The 17,600-nt window shown below is 35.4% G+C and overlaps 1 protein-coding gene across 1 annotated transcript; it reads left to right on the top strand.

Moving 5' to 3' along the window:
- Positions 1–2,197: 2,197 nt before the first annotated feature.
- LOC134266174 (WAS/WASL-interacting protein family member 1-like) lies at positions 2,198–2,866 on the top strand. Its single transcript, XM_062748405.1, has one exon. The coding sequence runs from the start codon at positions 2,229–2,231 to the stop codon at positions 2,793–2,795; it is 567 nt and encodes a 188-aa protein (XP_062604389.1). The 5' UTR covers positions 2,198–2,228; the 3' UTR covers positions 2,796–2,866.
- Positions 2,867–17,600: the final 14,734 nt, after the last annotated feature.

Here is a 17,600-nt window from a genome sequence, read left to right as displayed (position 1 = left end):
TATTAAAATATAAATTTGTTGAAAAGGAGGTCAGAGTAGAAAATTAATATCACTTGTCCGTTGAGTCGAGGGTAAGCACGAGTGAGAAATAGATTTGTACATAAACTGAGAATGACGATGTAGCAGTCGTAATCATCCTATGTCAGAAAGATAAAAACGAAGAGACAGAGTCGATCACAAGCACATGTATAGACTTAATTAAAACCCTCTCTTTTCACTTATAATGTTTTTTTTGAAACACCGATGCCCCCGTATGACAGTTCATGGTGAAAGTTAAAATTTGTTCAAATGCCAACTCGGAGGTCAAGGTCAAGAAATAAAAAAATAAGATCCTGTTACTATAAACACAATTGTGAAATATAATAGCCATGGCACCAATATTCCAAAGATATGGCCAAGGTTGGTTTTCTTTTAAATGTAGGTCATCGTCAAATTCTAATAATTGTTGGTACACAAGGAAAGGTACATATTGTCCTATGGAATAAACATTGGAAATATGAATCACTTGCACCAAGTTTTTAAAAGTAATGACCAAGGTTAAGACCGCGGAACATTAACTGGCAAGATTGGAAATATACAGCTTACGTCATTTCTATCTGTTACAATCAAAACATTCAATGATAGACAATGAAATGGGCGGGTACAATTCGACGCGGACGTGGGGAAAACATCGGATTGAAATTGCAGATCGAAATTTATTTTCAATCCACCTCAGCTGCGCTAGAAGGCACATTATTACTGATTCACCAAAAAGACAAATAATTTCAATTTTGGTATAGTAAGCTTGAACAGCTCAGGCGGATTGAAAATGAATTTCAATCTGCAATTTCAATCCGATGTTTTCCCCCACGTCCGCGTCGAATCGTACCCACCCATTTCTTGTCTATCACTGAATGTTTTGATTGTAACAGATAGAAATGACGTAAGCTTTATATTTCCAATCTTGCCAGTTAATGCACAGAAGTGTGAAGTTTTCATCGTCAAAAAAAAAAAAAAGAAAAAAAAATCCGGAAAAAAAATTCCCTCCCTCAACTAAAAAAACTGAGCCTTAAGGAAGGTCCATACTTTTACGGATCCAGTTTTAATTTTACACACCAATATAAAATTCTGATTATCACTTATCTGTCGAAAAAAAAATTTTGAATGATTGAAAATAATTTAGCAATTATGTATTTGTTTATTTTAATGTAATAGAACATTTAATATCGTTATTTATCGAAATGTTAACACTCTGCACTCTGTCCGTAGGAACTATATGTCATTTAGTAATACACAGACACAAAATTCTTAATTGCCTTTATGAACCTAATCCTTTTTAATTTTTTTTAAATAAATTAACTTGAGATCTATTTTGATTGATTTTAAAGCCTATATCATCTTTTGGAATTTAACTTTTTAAAAATGTTTGCCAAAAATGATTGAAAGTTTGATATTTAAAATATGGGAGGTATACGTGTTCAAAAGGCTGTTTTGTTAAATTTATCTGGTTGAACATAATAAACTATGTGTTTTGTTAACCTTAGATATAATTCTTAATATTTTTAAAGAAAAAATGGCACATGTACAGTTTCGATTTTGAGAAATATTAAAGATAAGGAAATTTTGAGATTTTTATTTGAAAGACGTGGGCAGATTCAACATCAATTTGTTAATGTTTTCCAGTAAAGATTTCAAATATTCTCTTGGCAAATGAATATTTTTGATTTTCATAGGTTTCAACATAAAATAAATGTGATTTGGTGCATAGGTAAATGAAATATGATATTTCACTTCTTTAAGATCAATTTTGGCTGTTAAAGTTTTAGAGGTATGTACTCTGAGACATGTTGTACGAAAATTCACCTGCAAAGATATGTCTTTTTGGGGTGTTTTAGTTAGTTTATGACTTATGTAAGGTATTCAAATTAAAAAATTATTAGTTTGACAGAAAATGTTGAAAGTACAGAACTACCTTAATTAGGTCTAACTACAAAATTCATTAAATAGAGTGAAAAGAAATCTTTGACAGTATATTTCGGTATACATGAGCATAAGGAGTACAAATTGGTCAACCAGATTAACAATCATGGAAAATCTCTCACTCTGCTAGCACCACAGGGAGAAGTCAAACAGAAAAAGGCCATAGTCCGAACAACTAAATTCATTTCTCTGAAAAACAAAACAAAACAACACCATGTATACTACTTAGTTTGAAATTCTTTATTTCGTTTCAGATCATGATATAAGAAATGGCAGCCCTCGCTATGAGTGGAGCGCCTCCACCGTTACCTAGCAGGGCAGGGCGACCAGACCCACCATCAGTTAGCACCCTCCCTCGTAGGGGTCCCACTAGCGCATCCCGACCACAGTCCGCTCAGTCGCCCAGGAACCGACGAGGGTCATCCGATGATTTACCCCCACCCCCACCAAGAAATAGACATGACCCCCTCCCACCTGTTCCTCCCTCCACCGCAAATATACCTATCCCCCAAGTTAACCAAAGACCTAGTTCAAGTACTTTACCGAGAAATTCACGAAGTGAATCAAACCTTCAGAGTCATGATGCCCCTCCAAGACTACCGCCCCGTAGGGGTACTTCCTTCCACGGCCCACATTCCTCCAATGTGCGGCCCAACCTGACAAATGGCGCCATTCCAGCTCCCATCCAAGAGAGTCAAGGTACGTACGTTAGAATACATTTTAGAAATGAATTTATTTTTGAAAATTCACGAAAACATGAACTGTACGATGCTTCACGTCGGCATGCCGCTTGGGAAATATTCAGGTTTGTACAGAAACGTTCATTCACCTCCTGAATGTTCAAATAAAAGATTTGCTTGTTTGAAACTATGAGTAGGACAAAAGGTGTCCATCAACTTTAAAATAATCACAACTCACAAGTGGGGTATTTTATTTATGATTTAATGAGTTATCTGAAAATCTTGCTAATTCTGTTGAAATGTCATTTTTCCCGCTTGTGATAATATCCACAATTTCATTAATTATGTTCCCCAAACGAAGTTGGGGAACATATTGTTTTTACTCTGTTTCTTATTATTATGTTCCCCAAACGAAGTTGGGGAACATATTGTTTTTACTCTGTTTCTTATTATTATGTTCCCCAAACGAAGTTGGGGAACATATTGTTTTTACTCTGTTTCTTATTATTATTCTTTTTTCTTCTTATTTCTTCTCCGGACTTTTTTGTCCGCGAGTGTTCTCAGAAACTGTTCACCCAACTGAGCTAAAACCTTTTTAGGGTTAATAGGTGTGTAGTGTAGGTGTGCGGAACGAAGGTCATTTTGCGCGCATACGCATGCACGTGCGTGCGCGTGATATGAGTGAAATGACTAATATACTTAATATAGCTATAACTTTTATATTTTTTACTGAAATGATTTGAAACTCATTATATAAAGATACATTGATAGTGTAGATAAGGTGACACTGTCAAATTAGCACGAACTCACGCGCATGCACGTGCGCTTTGCTCTGATTGGCTGAAACAAAAATCTCAATATCTTCTCTGTTTTTTGACGAAATGCTTTGAAATTTAAAACTTAAGCATGCTTTAAGATATCCTACAATATGGTATATAAGAATTTTCATGAAAGCACGCGCATGCACGTGCGCTGCAATCTGATTGGCTTAAACTTTAAATGGCTATAACTCCCTTGTTTTTTAACCAAACAGCATGGTATTTAGAACATAGACAAACATAAAGGACTCCTAGAAGAAGGTATGGTCATCATGAACATGCTTGCACGTGCATGAACGTGCGCTTCGCTCTGATTGGCTGAAACAAAAATCTCAATATCTTTTTTGTTTTTTGACGAAATGCTTTGAAATTTAAAACATAGGCATGCTTTAGGATATCCTACAATGTCATATATATTAATTTCCATCAAATCACGCACATGCACGTGCGCTGCAATCTGATTGGCTGAAACTTTAAATGGCTATAACTCCCTTGGTTTTCAACCAAACAGCATGGGATTCAGAACATAGATAGATATTATAGACTCCTACAACATGGAATGGTAATCATGCACGTGCGTGCACGTGAAATGTGTAAAATTCTAAATACACTAGATTAAAGATATTTTTGGATTAAATGTTGTAATATTTAGTATATTAAAATATATCAATAGTGTAGACAAGATGATATGGTCATTACGCACATGCATTCAAATGCGCATGCGTGCAATGCTGAAATTGAATACTTCTGGCAAAACTTTGTTAAAGTCTTAAATGTATCGCGTTTGTCTTATTTAATGAGGCTTACAGGGAATAAGGCACCAAAAGGAAGTTGGGGAGCGTTTGGGGAACATCTGTAACGGTTCCCGTTACAATTAGCCCTAGTTATTATTCTTTTTTCTTCTTATTTCTTCTCCGGTACTTTTTTGTCCGGAAGTGTTCTCAGAAACTGTTCACCAAACTAAGTTAAAACCTCTTTAGGGTTAGTAGGCATGTTGTGTAGATGTGCCGAACGAAGGTCATTTTGCGCGCATTCGCATGCACGTGCGGGCGCGTGCAATGAGTAAAATGACTGATATATTTAATATGGTTGTAACTTTTATATTTTTTGATAAAATGTTTTGAAACTCATTATATAAAGATATATAAGTTGTGTAGATAAGATGACATGGTCAAATTTGCATGAACTCACGCGCATGCACGTGCGCTTTGCTCTGATTGGCTGAAACAGAAATCTCAATATCTTTTTTGTTTTATGATGAAATGCTTTGAAATTTCTTACATAGACATGCATTAGGATGTACTACAATATGATATATAAAATTTTTCATGAAATCACGCGCATGTGCGTGCGCTGCAATCTGATTGGCTGAAACTTTAAATGAGTATAACTCCCTTGGTTTTCAACCAAACAGCATGGGATTTAGAACATAGATAGACATAAAGGACTCCTACAATATGGTATGGTCACCATTCACATGCATGCATGTGCGTGCACGTGCGCTTTGCTCTGATTGGCTGACACAAAAATCTCAATATCTTTTCTATTTTTTTACAAAATGCTTTGAAATTTAAAACAAAAGCATACTTTAAGATGTCCTACAATATGATATATAATAATTGTCATTAAAATACGCGCATGCACGTGCGCTGCAATCTGATTGGCTTAAACTTTAAATGGCTATAACTCCCTTGTTTTTCAACCAAACAGGATGGGATTAAGAATATAGACAGACATAATGGACTCTTACAAGAAGGTATGGTCATCATGCACGTGCGTGCACGTGCAAATGAGTAAAATAGTGTAGACAAGATGATATCGTCATTACGCTCATGCAATCACATGCGCACGCTTAAATTGCTTAAATTTGAAATACTTGGTATACTTTTGGTCTGTTTTGGAAAAACGTTGTTTACGTCTTAAATGCATAGATTTTGCCTTCTTTAATGAAACTTACAGGGAACATGGCACGAGAAGGGAGTTGGGGAGCGTTTGGGGAACATCTGTAACGGTTCCCGTTACAATTAGCACTAGTTATTATTATTATTCTTTTTTCTTCTTATTTCTTCTCCGGTACTTTTTTGTCCGCGAGTGTTCTCAGAAACTGTTCACCCAACTGAGCTAAAACCTTTTTAGGGTTAATAGGTGTGTTGTGTAGGTGTGCGGAACGAAGGTCATTTTGCGCGCATACGCCTGCACGTGCGGGCGCGTGAAATGACTGAAATGACTAATATATTTAATATAGCCATAACTTTAACATTTTCCGATGAAATGCTTTGAAACTCATTATATAAGGATATATTAATAGTGTAGATAATGTGACACTGTCAAATTAGCAAGAACTCACGCGCATTTACGTGCGCTTCGCTCTGATTGGCTGAAACAAAAATCTCAATATCTTTTCCGTTTTTTGACGAAATGGTATGAAATTTAAAATATAAGCATACTTTAAGATGTCCTACAACATGATGTATAACATTTGTCATGAAAGCATGCGCATGCACGTGCGCTGCAATCTGATTGGCTTAAACTTCAAATGGCTGTAACTCCCTTGTTTTTCAACCAACCACGATAAGATTTAGAACATAGACAGACACAATAGACTCCTATAAGAAGTTACGGTCATCATGCACATGCATGCACGCGCATGCACGTGCGCTTTGCTCCGATTAGCTGAAACAAAAATCTCAATATCTTACTTGTTTTTTGACAAAATACTTTGAATTTTAAAACATAATCATACCTTAATACGTCCTAAACTATGATATATAAAAGTTTTCAAGAAACCACGCCCATGCACGTGTGCTGCGATCTGATTGGCTTAAACTTTAAATGCCTATAACTTTTTTGATTCTCAACAAAACAGGATGAAATTTAGAATATGAATAGATATGACGGATTCTTACATTATGCTACTATCAAACTTGAATGCAAGGACTTGCATGCACGTGTGCGCGCGCAATGCGTTAAATGACCGATTTACTTGATATAGTCGTAATTTTTTTTATGAAACGTTTCAAAATTCAAAGAATAGAAACACATTAAAAGTGTAGTCACGATGATATAGCTTTCATGCATTGCACCTTCGCGCGCGTGCAATGATCAAATGACTTGTATACTTGATATGGCCGTTACTTTTATATTTCTTTATGAAATGCTTTGATGACCTTGACCTTTGACCTTGACCTTTGACCCCTTGACCCAAAGGTCACAATCCAGCTCAAGTTCGTAGATGTATTTACAAACTCACTTTAACAAATGCTTAGAATAAAAAAGTCAACCCCCCCCCTTCTCCTTAAAAAAAAAAAATCAATAACAACGTAGAAAATTTCTCTGAAACTCGATCAACACCTGGGATCGACATAAAATTTCACTTAAGGTGCAGAAAAGACTTCATAGAAAGTTTCCTGAAAGTTTTACGGTAAGTCTCTAAAGTATATAGAAATTATGAATTTTTACGGCAAAAATTACAAATTCTGTCGTGTTTGAAATTTAAGTGCAGACGAACAAAGATATGATATAAACCTTTTAAAGCCTATTTCTCCAGATGTCGTTAATAGCATTCAATTCTACTGATATGAATTAATATTTTAATACCAAGCATTCTTCTTTTATTTCACCATTGAAATTTATCTGAATTTTTTTTAGAATTACACAATCCCCAGAAATAGCGAGTTTCGGTATATTAAAAAGCAATACACGTTTCTTTCCAGTAAAACCTCACGTGTTTGAATTCATGAAAAAATATTGATAAGGGGGTGTTAAACAATACCTGTCACATTAGCTGACACCAAAAAACCAGGGTACGTACACGACATTTTCTGATTTATTTGCATATGCAAACAGGGCTACCCTCAAATCCACGTGTTTTCCATGTCTTTATAAACATCACAAAAGCACCCCAGGAAGTAGCCTCCTATGCCCTGGAGAAATAGTTCCTGTCAAAAAACTTTATTTATTTATAGAGTAGATAAAATTTCCTAGGCACAGGTACCAGAGTTGTCAAACTGGCCTGGAAGGAAATTAAAAAAACTCTCAAAAGAAAGGAAAATCGGCTTAATGTATGGACCTACAATTGACTAAGTTCATTTTGATTGGTCAATTACCGGTGTGGTACCCCTAGTCGCCTTGAACCCAGTCCTGTCTTTCTGAAGAAAACCAACTCCGAGCCCGATGTAAAAATCTTAGTAGAGAAATGAGAATTTGAATTTTGCTGCCTTATTATGTTCCCCAAACGAAGTTTGGGAACATATTGTTTTTACTCTGTTTCTTATTATTATTATTATTATTCTTTTTTCTTCTTATTTCTTCTCCGGTACTTTTTTGTCCGCGAGTGTTCTCAGAAACTGTTCACCCAACTGAGCTAAAACCTTTTTAGGGTTAATAGGTGTGTTGTGTAGGTGTGCGGAACGAAGGTCATTTTGCGCGCATACGCCTGCACGTGCGGGCGCGTGAAATGACTGAAATGACTAATATATTTAATATAGCCATAACTTTAACATTTTCCGATGAAATGCTTTGAAACTCATTATATAAGGATATATTAATAGTGTAGATAATGTGACACTGTCAAATTAGCAAGAACTCACGCGCATTTACGTGCGCTTCGCTCTGATTGGCTGAAACAAAAATCTCAATATCTTTTCCGTTTTTTGACGAAATGGTATGAAATTTAAAATATAAGCATACTTTAAGATGTCCTACAACATGATGTATAACATTTGTCATGAAAGCATGCGCATGCACGTGCGCTGCAATCTGATTGGCTTAAACTTCAAATGGCTGTAACTCCCTTGTTTTTCAACCAACCACGATAAGATTTAGAACATAGACAGACACAATAGACTCCTATAAGAAGTTACGGTCATCATGCACATGCATGCACGCGCATGCACGTGCGCTTTGCTCCGATTAGCTGAAACAAAAATCTCAATATCTTACTTGTTTTTTGACAAAATACTTTGAATTTTAAAACATAATCATACCTTAATACGTCCTAAACTATGATATATAAAAGTTTTCAAGAAACCACGCCCATGCACGTGTGCTGCGATCTGATTGGCTTAAACTTTAAATGCCTATAACTTTTTTGATTCTCAACAAAACAGGATGAAATTTAGAATATGAATAGATATGACGGATTCTTACATTATGCTACTATCAAACTTGAATGCAAGGACTTGCATGCACGTGTGCGCGCGCAATGCGTTAAATGACCGATTTACTTGATATAGTCGTAATTTTTTTTATGAAACGTTTCAAAATTCAAAGAATAGAAACACATTAAAAGTGTAGTCACGATGATATAGCTTTCATGCATTGCACCTTCGCGCGCGTGCAATGATCAAATGACTTGTATACTTGATATGGCCGTTACTTTTATATTTCTTTATGAAATGCTTTGATGACCTTGACCTTTGACCTTGACCTTTGACCCCTTGACCCAAAGGTCACAATCCAGCTCAAGTTCGTAGATGTATTTACAAACTCACTTTAACAAATGCTTAGAATAAAAAAGTCAACCCCCCCCCCCCCTTCTCCTTAAAAAAAAAAAATCAATAACAACGTAGAAAATTTCTCTGAAACTCGATCAACACCTGGGATCGACATAAAATTTCACTTAAGGTGCAGAAAAGACTTCATAGAAAGTTTCCTGAAAGTTTTACGGTAAGTCTCTAAAGTATATAGAAATTATGAATTTTTACGGCAAAAATTACAAATTCTGTCGTGTTTGAAATTTAAGTGCAGACGAACAAAGATATGATATAAACCTTTTAAAGCCTATTTCTCCAGATGTCGTTAATAGCATTCAATTCTACTGATATGAATTAATATTTTAATACCAAGCATTCTTCTTTTATTTCACCATTGAAATTTATCTGAATTTTTTTTAGAATTACACAATCCCCAGAAATAGCGAGTTTCGGTATATTAAAAAGCAATACACGTTTCTTTCCAGTAAAACCTCACGTGTTTGAATTCATGAAAAAATATTGATAAGGGGGTGTTAAACAATACCTGTCACATTAGCTGACACCAAAAAACCAGGGTACGTACACGACATTTTCTGATTTATTTGCATATGCAAACAGGGCTACCCTCAAATCCACGTGTTTTCCATGTCTTTATAAACATCACAAAAGCACCCCAGGAAGTAGCCTCCTATGCCCTGGAGAAATAGTTCCTGTCAAAAAACTTTATTTATTTATAGAGTAGATAAAATTTCCTAGGCACAGGTACCAGAGTTGTCAAACTGGCCTGGAAGGAAATTAAAAAAACTCTCAAAAGAAAGGAAAATCGGCTTAATGTATGGACCTACAATTGACTAAGTTCATTTTGATTGGTCAATTACCGGTGTGGTACCCCTAGTCGCCTTGAACCCAGTCCTGTCTTTCTGAAGAAAACCAACTCCGAGCCCGATGTAAAAATCTTAGTAGAGAAATGAGAATTTGAATTTTGCTGCCTTATTATGTTCCCCAAACGAAGTTTGGGAACATATTGTTTTTACTCTGTTTCTTATTATTATTATTATTATTATTTCTTTTTTCTTCTTATTTCTTCTCCGGTACTTTTTTGTCCGCGAGTGTTCTCAGAAACTGTTCACCCAACTGAGCTAAAACCTTTTTAGGGTTAATAGGTGTGTTGTGTAGGTGTGCGGAACGAAGGTCATTTTGCGCGCATACGCCTGCACGTGCGGGCGCGTGAAATGACTGAAATGACTAATATATTTAATATAGCCATAACTTTAACATTTTCCGATGAAATGCTTTGAAACTCATTATATAAGGATATATTAATAGTGTAGATAATGTGACACTGTCAAATTAGCAAGAACTCACGCGCATTTACGTGCGCTTCGCTCTGATTGGCTGAAACAAAAATCTCAATATCTTTTCCGTTTTTTGACGAAATGGTATGAAATTTAAAATATAAGCATACTTTAAGATGTCCTACAACATGATGTATAACATTTGTCATGAAAGCATGCGCATGCACGTGCGCTGCAATCTGATTGGCTTAAACTTCAAATGGCTGTAACTCCCTTGTTTTTCAACCAACCACGATAAGATTTAGAACATAGACAGACACAATAGACTCCTATAAGAAGTTACGGTCATCATGCACATGCATGCACGCGCATGCACGTGCGCTTTGCTCCGATTAGCTGAAACAAAAATCTCAATATCTTACTTGTTTTTTGACAAAATACTTTGAATTTTAAAACATAATCATACCTTAATACGTCCTAAACTATGATATATAAAAGTTTTCAAGAAACCACGCCCATGCACGTGTGCTGCGATCTGATTGGCTTAAACTTTAAATGCCTATAACTTTTTTGATTCTCAACAAAACAGGATGAAATTTAGAATATGAATAGATATGACGGATTCTTACATTATGCTACTATCAAACTTGAATGCAAGGACTTGCATGCACGTGTGCGCGCGCAATGCGTTAAATGACCGATTTACTTGATATAGTCGTAATTTTTTTTATGAAACGTTTCAAAATTCAAAGAATAGAAACACATTAAAAGTGTAGTCACGATGATATAGCTTTCATGCATTGCACCTTCGCGCGCGTGCAATGATCAAATGACTTGTATACTTGATATGGCCGTTACTTTTATATTTCTTTATGAAATGCTTTGATGACCTTGACCTTTGACCTTGACCTTTGACCCCTTGACCCAAAGGTCACAATCCAGCTCAAGTTCGTAGATGTATTTACAAACTCACTTTAACAAATGCTTAGAATAAAAAAGTCAACCCCCCCCCCTTCTCCTTAAAAAAAAAAAATCAATAACAACGTAGAAAATTTCTCTGAAACTCGATCAACACCTGGGATCGACATAAAATTTCACTTAAGGTGCAGAAAAGACTTCATAGAAAGTTTCCTGAAAGTTTTACGGTAAGTCTCTAAAGTATATAGAAATTATGAATTTTTACGGCAAAAATTACAAATTCTGTCGTGTTTGAAATTTAAGTGCAGACGAACAAAGATATGATATAAACCTTTTAAAGCCTATTTCTCCAGATGTCGTTAATAGCATTCAATTCTACTGATATGAATTAATATTTTAATACCAAGCATTCTTCTTTTATTTCACCATTGAAATTTATCTGAATTTTTTTTAGAATTACACAATCCCCAGAAATAGCGAGTTTCGGTATATTAAAAAGCAATACACGTTTCTTTCCAGTAAAACCTCACGTGTTTGAATTCATGAAAAAATATTGATAAGGGGGTGTTAAACAATACCTGTCACATTAGCTGACACCAAAAAACCAGGGTACGTACACGACATTTTCTGATTTATTTGCATATGCAAACAGGGCTACCCTCAAATCCACGTGTTTTCCATGTCTTTATAAACATCACAAAAGCACCCCAGGAAGTAGCCTCCTATGCCCTGGAGAAATAGTTCCTGTCAAAAAACTTTATTTATTTATAGAGTAGATAAAATTTCCTAGGCACAGGTACCAGAGTTGTCAAACTGGCCTGGAAGGAAATTAAAAAAACTCTCAAAAGAAAGGAAAATCGGCTTAATGTATGGACCTACAATTGACTAAGTTCATTTTGATTGGTCAATTACCGGTGTGGTACCCCTAGTCGCCTTGAACCCAGTCCTGTCTTTCTGAAGAAAACCAACTCCGAGCCCGATGTAAAAATCTTAGTAGAGAAATGAGAATTTGAATTTTGCTGCCTTATTATGTTCCCCAAACGAAGTTTGGGAACATATTGTTTTTACTCTGTTTCTTATTATTATTATTATTATTCTTTTTTCTTATTATTATTTCTTCTCCGGTACTTTTTTGTCCGCGAGTGTTCTCAGAAACTGTTCACCCAACTGAGCTAAAACCTTTTTAGGGTTAATAGGTGTGTTGTGTAGGTGTGCGGAACGAAGGTCATTTTGCGCGCATACGCCTGCACGTGCGGGCGCGTGAAATGACTGAAATGACTAATATATTTAATATAGCCATAACTTTAACATTTTCCGATGAAATGCTTTGAAACTCATTATATAAGGATATATTAATAGTGTAGATAATGTGACACTGTCAAATTAGCAAGAACTCACGCGCATTTACGTGCGCTTCGCTCTGATTGGCTGAAACAAAAATCTCAATATCTTTTCCGTTTTTTGACGAAATGGTATGAAATTTAAAATATAAGCATACTTTAAGATGTCCTACAACATGATGTATAACATTTGTCATGAAAGCATGCGCATGCACGTGCGCTGCAATCTGATTGGCTTAAACTTCAAATGGCTGTAACTCCCTTGTTTTTCAACCAACCACGATAAGATTTAGAACATAGACAGACACAATAGACTCCTATAAGAAGTTACGGTCATCATGCACATGCATGCACGCGCATGCACGTGCGCTTTGCTCCGATTAGCTGAAACAAAAATCTCAATATCTTACTTGTTTTTTGACAAAATACTTTGAATTTTAAAACATAATCATACCTTAATACGTCCTAAACTATGATATATAAAAGTTTTCAAGAAACCACGCCCATGCACGTGTGCTGCGATCTGATTGGCTTAAACTTTAAATGCCTATAACTTTTTTGATTCTCAACAAAACAGGATGAAATTTAGAATATGAATAGATATGACGGATTCTTACATTATGCTACTATCAAACTTGAATGCAAGGACTTGCATGCACGTGTGCGCGCGCAATGCGTTAAATGACCGATTTACTTGATATAGTCGTAATTTTTTTTATGAAACGTTTCAAAATTCAAAGAATAGAAACACATTAAAAGTGTAGTCACGATGATATAGCTTTCATGCATTGCACCTTCGCGCGCGTGCAATGATCAAATGACTTGTATACTTGATATGGCCGTTACTTTTATATTTCTTTATGAAATGCTTTGATGACCTTGACCTTTGACCTTGACCTTTGACCCCTTGACCCAAAGGTCACAATCCAGCTCAAGTTCGTAGATGTATTTACAAACTCACTTTAACAAATGCTTAGAATAAAAAAGTCAACCCCCCCCCCCCCTTCTCCTTAAAAAAAAAAAAATCAATAACAACGTAGAAAATTTCTCTGAAACTCGATCAACACCTGGGATCGACATAAAATTTCACTTAAGGTGCAGAAAAGACTTCATAGAAAGTTTCCTGAAAGTTTTACGGTAAGTCTCTAAAGTATATAGAAATTATGAATTTTTACGGCAAAAATTACAAATTCTGTCGTGTTTGAAATTTAAGTGCAGACGAACAAAGATATGATATAAACCTTTTAAAGCCTATTTCTCCAGATGTCGTTAATAGCATTCAATTCTACTGATATGAATTAATATTTTAATACCAAGCATTCTTCTTTTATTTCACCATTGAAATTTATCTGAATTTTTTTTAGAATTACACAATCCCCAGAAATAGCGAGTTTCGGTATATTAAAAAGCAATACACGTTTCTTTCCAGTAAAACCTCACGTGTTTGAATTCATGAAAAAATATTGATAAGGGGGTGTTAAACAATACCTGTCACATTAGCTGACACCAAAAAACCAGGGTACGTACACGACATTTTCTGATTTATTTGCATATGCAAACAGGGCTACCCTCAAATCCACGTGTTTTCCATGTCTTTATAAACATCACAAAAGCACCCCAGGAAGTAGCCTCCTATGCCCTGGAGAAATAGTTCCTGTCAAAAAACTTTATTTATTTATAGAGTAGATAAAATTTCCTAGGCACAGGTACCAGAGTTGTCAAACTGGCCTGGAAGGAAATTAAAAAAACTCTCAAAAGAAAGGAAAATCGGCTTAATGTATGGACCTACAATTGACTAAGTTCATTTTGATTGGTCAATTACCGGTGTGGTACCCCTAGTCGCCTTGAACCCAGTCCTGTCTTTCTGAAGAAAACCAACTCCGAGCCCGATGTAAAAATCTTAGTAGAGAAATGAGAATTTGAATTTTGCTGCCTTATTATGTTCCCCAAACGAAGTTTGGGAACATATTGTTTTTACTCTGTTTCTTATTATTATTATTATTATTCTTTTTTTATTATTATTATTTTTTTTTTCTTATTTCTTCTCCGGTACTTTTTTGTCCGCGAGTGTTCTCAGAAACTGTTCACCCAACTGAGCTAAAACCTTTTTAGGGTTAATAGGTGTGTTGTGTAGGTGTGCGGAACGAAGGTCATTTTGCGCGCATACGCCTGCACGTGCGGGCGCGTGAAATGACTGAAATGACTAATATATTTAATATAGCCATAACTTTAACATTTTCCGATGAAATGCTTTGAAACTCATTATATAAGGATATATTAATAGTGTAGATAATGTGACACTGTCAAATTAGCAAGAACTCACGCGCATTTACGTGCGCTTCGCTCTGATTGGCTGAAACAAAAATCTCAATATCTTTTCCGTTTTTTGACGAAATGGTATGAAATTTAAAATATAAGCATACTTTAAGATGTCCTACAACATGATGTATAACATTTGTCATGAAAGCATGCGCATGCACGTGCGCTGCAATCTGATTGGCTTAAACTTCAAATGGCTGTAACTCCCTTGTTTTTCAACCAACCACGATAAGATTTAGAACATAGACAGACACAATAGACTCCTATAAGAAGTTACGGTCATCATGCACATGCATGCACGCGCATGCACGTGCGCTTTGCTCCGATTAGCTGAAACAAAAATCTCAATATCTTACTTGTTTTTTGACAAAATACTTTGAATTTTAAAACATAATCATACCTTAATACGTCCTAAACTATGATATATAAAAGTTTTCAAGAAACCACGCCCATGCACGTGTGCTGCGATCTGATTGGCTTAAATTTTAAATGCCTATAACTTTTTTGATTCTCAACAAAACAGGATGAAATTTAGAATATGAATAGATATGACGGATTCTTACATTATGCTACTATCAAACTTGAATGCAAGGACTTGCATGCACGTGTGCGCGCGCAATGCGTTAAATGACCGATTTACTTGATATAGTCGTAATTTTTTTTATGAAACGTTTCAAAATTCAAAGAATAGAAACACATTAAAAGTGTAGTCACGATGATATAGCTTTCATGCATTGCACCTTCGCGCGCGTGCAATGATCAAATGACTTATATACTTGATATGGCCGTTACTTTTATATTTCTTTATGAAATGCTTTGATGACCTTGACCTTTGACCTTGACCCTTGACCCCTTGACCCAAAGGTCACAATCCAGCTCAAGTTCGTAGATGTATTTACAAACTCACTTTAACAAATGCTTAGAATAAAAAAGTCAACCCCCCCCCTTCTCCTTAAAAAAAAAATCAATAACAACGTAGAAAATTTCTCTGAAACTCGATCAACACCTGGGATCGACATAAAATTTCACTTAAGGTGCAGAAAAGACTTCATAGAAAGTTTCCTGAAAGTTTTACGGTAAGTCTCTAAAGTATATAGAAATTATGAATTTTTACGGCAAAAATTACAAATTCTGTCGTGTTTGAAATTTAAGTGCAGACGAACAAAGATATGATATAAACCTTTTAAAGCCTATTTCTCCAGATGTCGTTAATAGCATTCAATTCTACTGATATGAATTAATATTTTAATACCAAGCATTCTTCTTTTATTTCACCATTGAAATTTATCTGAATTTTTTTTAGAATTACACAATCCCCAGAAATAGCGAGTTTCGGTATATTAAAAAGCAATACACGTTTCTTTCCAGTAAAACCTCACGTGTTTGAATTCATGAAAAAATATTGATAAGGGGGTGTTAAACAATACCTGTCACATTAGCTGACACCAAAAAACCAGGGTACGTACACCACATTTTCTGATTTATTTGCATATGCAAACAGGGCTACCCTCAAATCCACGTGTTTTCCATGTCTTTATAAACATCACAAAAGCACCCCAGGAAGTAGCCTCCTATGCCCTGGAGAAATAGTTCCTGTCAAAAAACTTTATTTATTTATAGAGTAGATAAAATTTCCTAGGCACAGGTACCAGAGTTGTCAAACTGGCCTGGAAGGAAATTAAAAAAACTCTCAAAAGAAAGGAAAATCGGCTTAATGTATGGACCTACAATTGACTAAGTTCATTTTGATTGGTCAATTACCGGTGTGGTACCCCTAGTCGCCTTGAACCCAGTCCTGTCTTTCTGAAGAAAATCAACTCCGAGCCCGATGTAAAAATCTTAGTAGAGAAATGAGAATTTGAATTTTGCTGCCTTATTATGTTCCCCAAACGAAGTTTGGGAACATATTGTTTTTACTCTGTTTCTTATTATTATGTTCCCCAAACGGAGTTTGGGAACATATTGTTTTTACTCGGTTTCTTATTATTATTATTATTATTAAGGTCTTCCGTCTTCACGGAAGACCTTATAGTGATTCTACTGTTTCTTATTAAGGTCTTCCGTCTTCACGGAAGACCTTATAGTGATTCTATTGTTTCTTATTATTATTCTTATTATTATTGTTTTTTTTGACAAAATTTTGTACAGGCGATTTCTCGAAAACTATTCAGCGGTTTTTCATGAAACTTCCACAAAATATGTGTCATTATATGAAGTTGTTACATCCGTAGAGAAATTTGGAAAATTCGCTTCTGGTGCCAAGTTATGGACAATTTCCTGATTTTAAAATGCAATTTTGTCGCCCCTTTTTATCGAAAATGGCTCAAGATAAGACCTGGAGACTTATTGGAGACTATAGTTTGTCACTTTGTGGTTTGCGGAATCACCTTCTCGTGCGTCGTCAGTACTTCCGGTTGTTACGAGATGCAAATTTTAAAAAATCGTATTATCAAACTTTTTTGTTTTTTAGTATTTTTCATTTATTTTTCGTATATTCATAGAAGTCCTTCTTATAATGCTTACTATATAATTTGTTTGAATGTTGATAAATCTAAACTCTAGATATGAGCATTAAAAAATCTGAAGCGGGTCCAAAATGGCGGCTGTCTCTGTCAACGCCGGTATTTCGCAATAGGTGTTTGCGGAGGCAGCCGAGCGTTTACTTGAACGAAAGTAACATAAGGATAAATGAAATGTAAAAGAATATGTAGATTGTCACGTCGTAGTTTCGTTGCAGTTCTGTGTCAAACTAACGTCTTCTATAATTGGTAAAAGACTAAATGTGCAAAGGAAATTC

The sequence above is a fragment of the Saccostrea cucullata genome, unplaced genomic scaffold (genome assembly GCF_032062105.1).
Source record: "Saccostrea cucullata isolate Sc308-1 unplaced genomic scaffold, CSIRO_AGI_Scuc_v1 ctg8713, whole genome shotgun sequence".
Classification (NCBI taxonomy): Eukaryota; Metazoa; Mollusca; class Bivalvia; order Ostreida; family Ostreidae; genus Saccostrea; species Saccostrea cuccullata.
Note: the sequence above shows the minus strand (reverse complement) of the source record. Positions and strands in the feature narration are given on the sequence as shown.

What these genes read in the sequence shown, in the direction of transcription:
- LOC134266174 (XM_062748405.1), top strand. Translation starts at nt 2,229, where the DNA reads ATGGCAGCCCTCGCTATGAGTGGAGCGCCTCCACCGTTACCTAGCAGG.